General features: G+C 45.1%; 1 protein-coding gene across 4 annotated transcripts in view; it reads right to left on the minus strand.

The window, feature by feature from the left end:
* The window catches only part of tead4 (TEA domain transcription factor 4), a 51621-nt gene extending 47327 nt beyond the window's left edge, over positions 1-4294 (minus strand). For all 4 annotated transcript variants that reach the window (XM_079502035.1, XM_079502033.1, XM_079502034.1 and 1 more), the window contains exon 1: positions 4050-4294. In XM_079502035.1, the coding sequence (XP_079358161.1) occupies positions 4050-4203 (154 nt within the window). In that variant the 5' untranslated portion in view covers positions 4204-4294. The remainder of the gene's footprint in view (positions 1-4049) is intronic.
* Positions 4295-7500: the final 3206 nt, after the last annotated feature.

Consider the following 7500-nt stretch of genomic DNA (forward strand, 5'->3'; position numbering starts at 1 on the left):
GTGCACGGTCCCTCACCAATGCACTGGATGCACACACAGTGCACGGTCCCTCAACAATGCACTGGGTTGTACACACAGTGCACGGTCCCTAACCAACGCACTGGATGCACACACAGTGCACGGTCCCTCACCAATGCACTGGATGCACACACAGTGCACGGTCCCTCACCAATGCACTGGATGCACACACAGTGCACGGTCCCTCACCAATGCACTGGATGTACACACAGTGCACGGTCCCTAACCAACGCACTGGATGCACACACAGTGCACGGCCCCTCACCAACGCACTGGATGCACACACAGTGCACGGTCCCTCACCAATGCACTGGATGCACACACAGTGCACGGTCCCACACCAATGCACTGGATGTACACACAGTGCACGGTCCCACACCAATGCACTGGATGCACACACAGTGCACGGTCCCACACCAATGCACTGGATGCACACACAGTGCACGGTCCCACACCAATGCACTGGATGCACACACAGTGCACGGTCCCCCACCAATGCACTGGATGCACACACAGTGCACGGTCCCACACCAATGCACTGGATACATACACAGTGCACGGTCCCTCACCAATGCACTGGATGCACACACAGTGCACGGTCCCTCACCAATGCACTGGATGCACACAGTGCACGGTCCCTCACCAATGCACTGGATGCACACACAGTGCACGGTCCCTCACCAATGCACTGGATGCACACACAGTGCACGGTCCCTCACCAATGCACTGCAATGCACACACAGTGCACGGTCCCTCACCAATGCACTGCAATGCACACAGTGCACGGTCCCTCACCAATGCACTGCAATGCACACAGTGCACGGTCCCTCACCAATGCACTGGACGTACACACAGTGCACGGTCCCTCACCAATGCACTGCAATGCACACACAGTGCACGGTCCCTCACCAATGCACTGGACGTACACACAGTGCACGGTCCCTCACCAATGCACTGGACGTACACACAGTGCACGGTCCCTCACCAATGCACTGGACGTACACACAGTGCACGGTCCCTCACCAATGCACTGGACGTACATACAGTGCACGCTCCCTCACCAATGCACTGGATGCACACACAGTGCACGGTCCCTCACCAATGCACTGGATGCACACACAGTGCACGGTCCCTCACCAATGCACTGGACGTACACACAGTGCACGGTCCCTCACCAATGCACTGGATGCACACACAGTGCACGGTCCCTCACCAATGCACTGGACGTACACACAGTGCACGGTCCCTCACCAATGCACTGGATGCACACACAGTGCACGGTCCCTCACCAATGCACTGGATGCACACACAGTGCACGGTCCCTCACCAATGCACTGGATGCACACGCAGTGCACGGTCCCTCACCAATCTCATCTCATCTCATCTCAAGAAGTACGAAGAATTTACTCAAGTAGCAGGCAGTAGCAATACCGCAATGCAGATCTAAAAGTAATGCAGAAGTAAAAGTCCTATATTTACTCGAGTAGAAGTACAAATATATATATATATATATATTTATTATTATTATTATTTTATTTTTTTTAAGATTATCTACCAACAACTTAAATTAAAGTTTATTTCGTTAATGTACGTTTTGTAATTATATATCTAAATCTACAAAGCAACTTGTAACAAAAGTTTGCAAATAATAATGAAAAGTATAAAGTATTTGAGTACAGTTACTTTCCACCACGTGCATGTGTGTAATACAAATAACTCAACGCTTTCTCAATCTTGAAAAGCAATGCCTTGCTTGGCGACATTAGATGGTAACTATAATAGGGCTCTATGGATGCTTAGCGACATTAGATGGTAACTATAATAGGGCTCTATGGATGCTTAGCGACATTAGATGGTAACTATAATAGGGCTCTATGGATGCTTAGCGACATTAGATGGTAACTATAATAGGGCTCTATGGATGCTTAGCGACATTAGATGGTAACTATAATAGGGCTCTATGGATGCGCGTGCATGTTTTCATGCGGGCGGGGGGAGCAAGGCGTTGCATAGCAACCGGCTCAGTTTTTAGCAAAACCGTTTCATATTATCCATATAAGTGATATAAACTGTATACATACATTCAAATTCAAATTCAAATTCAAAAGCATCAAAAGTAAAGGTCGACAAGCTCAAAACTTTGTGGATCTGACACTTTTGCTTTCGCTTTTGTGCGACGCTGCAGTATTATCAATTATCATCAAATAGGGTGTTAATTAAAGAGAAAAAAAAGTTAAAAAAATGGAGATAAGTTTTCTGCCTAACATCAACATTCTAGTGGCGACAAACATGCAGCTGACTACATACTGCATGAGAGAATGATGCTCTCTGTGGCAGGAGAGAGAGAGAGAGAGAGAGAGAGAGAGAAAGAGAGAGTGTGTACGTGCGTGCATGCACGTGTATCTGTGCAATGTGTGTGTGAGACACATACGTACACACCCACTGACCCACACACACATTGCACAATCACACGCTATGGGACCACGTGACACTGACAGCTGTGCAGGAAGCCGGCAATAGTGTGAAACACCATGAACACTCAATGCTGGGAGTTGCACGCACGCACGAACGCACGCACACACGTGCACGCACGCACAAACGCACGCACACACGCACGGCTACAATATTCAAAACTGACCCCCGTAAAATCTGAATCCCCCACCGAATCCTTTTTTCCCCTCAATGTACAGTATATGTTTTTTTTTCCCTTTTTGCCTCCTTTATGATGATTTCCTGTTTATGGCTATATAGAAGTGTATATTTGTATGTCTCTAAATGTTATGATGAATTGAACATGGTGGACCCTATTGTAAACAAGTGTAATGCTTATGGTGTCGTCCACAGTTAACAGTTTTGTATTGAGTTGTGCTTAAAATGTACTGTGATTCTCCAATCTGTTAATAAATACTTCAATCAATCAATCAATGGCGCGCGAGCGCGCTCACACACACACACACACACACACACACACACACACACACACACACACACACACACACACACACACACACACACACACACACACACACACACACACACACACACACACACACACACACACACACACACACACACACACACACACACACACACCAGAGAGAGAGGGAGTGTGTGGGTGTAACCCAAAAACAGGCCTCAATAGCTGGCCATATGAAGTTCAGTGTGCAAGTGTGTGACTGTGTGTGACTGTGTGTGACTGTGTGTGACTGTGTGTGTGTGTGTGTGTGTGTGTGTGTGTGTGTGTGTGTGTGTGTGTGTGTGTGTGTGTGTGTGTGTGTGTGTGTGTGTGTGTGCACCAATATATCGTTATTTCTGTCAGGCAGAAACCTCTTATCTCCATATTTTAACTTTTTGTGTTTTGTGTGGTAAATTAACGCCCTACTTGATGTCACACAAAAGATGCGAAGCGACACATTTTGAGCTTTTTGATCTGTGATTTTTGTAGCCTATTTGAACCCTGAAAAGTATAGGTCATATGAGGTTTCCATCCGACAGAGAAGATATGTGAGTGATGGACAGCGTGCATTAGACGATAGTTACTGGTTCTCAACATCGGGTTCGGGGACCACCAGGGGTCCAAATGGACCCTTACAGGTATGTTGACTCTGATAAGTGTACAAATAGAACCAAACGGACCCTAAACCGATTTTTCGGAAAGGGAAAGGGACACTGCTGCACCCCCAGATGGCCTGAGTGTCCAAACTATTTCCGACATCGGAAAAGAGCACGTGTGTACAAATGGAACCAAATGGACCTGTAAATGATCCCATATCTCCATTTATTTATTTTTACATGTTTGGGCCCTGGTGGGGAGAGACACCACATTTTGGGAACCTTGTCACACACGTGTTTACAAAGTTGCGTGAGACACAGCGTGTACTCAATCTCTCTAGGGGTGTGTGAGACTGGTAGAAGTGTATCAGGAAAGCACAAGCTTTTAAAGCACAAGCACAAGTTTTGACACCAAAATGAGATATCCCAACATTTGTGACAGATGGGGGGTGGTGGTGGTGGTAAGGGGTGGGGCGTACCGTACATCTTGCCCTCGTCTGAGAGGATGATCTTCCTGCGTCCGCAGGGCGGGTAGATGGCCAGCGCCTCCTGGAAGCTCTGCTCGATGTCCGGGCTCCACACGCCCTCCGCGTCGTTCTCCAGGGGCTTGTCCCCCAGGGACGACTCCCCCATATCCTCGCTCCCTCCCCCGGGGGAGGGAGCCGACACCCACTCCGCAGACGTGGTGGGAGTACGGGGAGGAGACCACAGAACGGAGGGTGGGGGAGGGTGAGGTGCGTCGAGGAGGGGTAAAGGGGGATCTGGGAGATCCGGGGAGGAGGGTTGGGGGGTGTAGGGGGGACGGGCCGAGAGTCCAGAGAGTTATGGCGACCCACGGTGGAGGGGGTTATGTGGGGGTATGTGGGGGTTATGTGAAGTCCAAAGAGGCGATGATGGGTGGGGATGTAGCAGGGTGTAGCCGGGTGTTCCTGGGGGAAAGCAAACGGATAAAAAAGGAACGTTAACATTTGCAGAGGTGACGAGTTGTGCTTCCCCATGGCGCCACGTTATTTTGTTAACCTTTCTTTATCTGTGTGTGGGGGAAGGTGTTTTCTTTTTTTTACATTTTTTTTGCTGAGTTCGCTGTGCACCCTGCCTCGTGTTTCTGACACGGTCGCAAGCAGTTTCTATAAATTCACCCAATGAACAGCTTTGGTGTTAGTGCCTCCTTGCCAAACCTCAACTTCAGTTTATAGTCACAACACAAGTTCACACCCAGGCAGAAGAGTGTGGGTGAAATTCTGTTGTGTTGTGATATTGTAGATCAGCAAAGTAAAGTGTGTGACAGAATTACACAGCCTCTTGCACCAAAACAAGGAGAATAAAATCATCACTAAATCACCACTATAGCCTATATGGAAGAAAAAAGGGTTGAAAGTGAGCACAGAAAGTTATGTCAGATTCAAGGAGGAAGGGATTCAAGTTGAAATAAATCAGTAAAGTTAACCTTTTAATAAAAGGAGCATGTTACTGAGCAGACTTCCTTAATTAGCCCTGCGATTCACAGCAGAGGTAGCACTTCTTATAGCTTAGCTCAACACTATCCCAAATATTGTAAACACAACTGTGAATAAAAATATCACAAGGTATCATGTATCTCTATATTCTCTAATACAATATTCATGGGATAATGTCATGTCATTATACCCTTTTTTGTGTGGATGTGCGATATTTTGGGGAAGTTTAAGTTTGGAGACTTGCCATCACGCTAGCCGAGAAATCTGAAAATGTTGGCATGTCAATGGCATTTTGTGATAACTACAACTTAAACACTGGTTCTTCTCAGTGTCCTTATGGACAGTTCTATGGGTTCCTAGCAAAATTATTGATAAGAATAGATTAGTCTCTGTAAGTCTAAGTCTAAGAAATGGAACCAAATAGACCCTTACTGGTCTGTAATTCTGAGAGTGTACAAATAGAACCTTTGTACACTCTCAGAATCAAATAACAGAGGAATTTAAATGGAGGCACGCGTCACCCTAATGCATATCAAACCAGGGGTCCTTGAAATTAACTTTGAACGTTCAAAGCTCTTGAGGTCGTGTGACGTCAATCTGGTGGCGTTAGCGACTTAGCGGCTATACGGACTCTGGCAGTGGAATAAAAGCGGCGAACAGCAGTCCTCCAGCAGGCTATATGATCACACCACCACCACCCCTCCACACCTGCTAATCCTTACTCTGAAAAAAGCACCTCGGGTCAGAAATTAGATTTGTGCAGCCAGGAAAACAAACAACAACATTTGGGTTGGGGGAATGATGATGATGATGATTGGGGGGGGTGGGGGGCGTCTGTGGGGAGCAGCAGCGCGTCGTGTGATGAAGTATAAAGTGTGGTGGACTAGTCACTAGTATATCGTTACTCTTCGGGTGGAAACCTCTTATCTCCAATTCTAACTTTTAGTGTTTTGTCGTAAATGAATGTTCTACTTGATCATACCAGTTCAGCGTCACACAGAAGTATCAAAAGTAGCAGATCCACAAGCTGGAAACGCGAACCAAGGAGCTTTGAGCTGATACTTTCGCTGTTTTTGATATATTTTGATATATTTCAAAAGATAAACATTGTACTTTTTAATTCAATATACTTTTCTCTAGGGAGGGACAAAGTACATTAACCATAAGCCCCTTTTCAAATATAGTGAAAATGGCAGATCTTTCACTATATTTGAAAGAAAACTATCTGCTATTTTTATTATTGATATTTTTTCTGGGAAATCTTTAAATTTTGGGAGGAAATGTCTACATTTTTAATACAGGAATTCATTGGTATTAAAAAAAAGAATGTACTTTTTGGTACTTTTGAATACTTACATATTTTAAAAAGCATGTACCTCTGAATACTCAAGTACACATTTGACTGAGCATATATATATATATATATATATATATATATATATATGATCAAGAGTATATCTACTGTAGACTTGGACTGGGTTTGAGTACTTTCACTGAAAGTGACAGGCAGCCGCCATCTAGGAGGGTCATATGAGGGCCTCGGCTATTTACGGACACATTATTTTGTTTCATTAAGGCGACGAGGGCTGATTATATTGTTAGACTTAAATCACCCTGTAGTGTGTACTGTAGAGGACTGAACCGAGGCTGAGTTCATTTCAATGTTTCTGTGGGGTTGTTTTCATTACAACTAAACCTAACAGGATTAGTTAGTTAGTATGTGATGTATGTACAGTATGTTATTCATATAGGCTACAGTACTAATAGTTTTGCCATCTTGTTTTCTTATTTGATTTCATTACAGTGCAGTAGGGATTAGGGATGCACCGAAAGGAACATTCTTGGCCGAAACTGAATACCGAATATAGGAAACAGTTGGTCCGAAAACCGAATATCAATCCTACCATTGCTGTCATGGCTGTACCTTAAAGCTACCTGATTTATTGGAAAATAAATGGTTATGGCAAAACTTAACTTAAATAATAATCACTATTATGGGTCCATAAAACATTTATTCAGCTCTTTTGAATGCATTCATTGCATACACTATTCGGTGATATATTTTCAGCCTATTTGGGCCGAAAATGCATTTTTAGCCATTTTCTGCCGAATATTTTCTGTGGACGAATATTCGGTGCATCACTAGCAGGGATGTTTTTAGGCAACCAAAACAAACAGTGAAAGCACCAACATACAGAGAGAGGGCAGTCCAGTGGCTGATAACTGTACAGAGAGAGGGCAGTCCAGTGGCTGATAACTGTACAGAGAGAGGGCAGTCCAGTGGCTGATAACTGATAACTATACAGAGAGAGGGCAGTCCAGTGGCTGATAACTATACAGAGAGAGGGCAGTCCAGTGGCTGATAACTATACAGAGAGAGGGCAGTCCAGTGGCTGATAACTATATACAGAGAGAGGGCAGTCCAGTGGCTGATAACTATACAGAGAGAGGGCAGTCCAGTGGCTGATAACTA

This window comes from Electrona antarctica (assembly GCF_951216825.1).
Source record: "Electrona antarctica genome assembly, chromosome: 5".
In the NCBI taxonomy this organism is placed as follows: domain Eukaryota; kingdom Metazoa; phylum Chordata; class Actinopteri; order Myctophiformes; family Myctophidae; genus Electrona; species Electrona antarctica.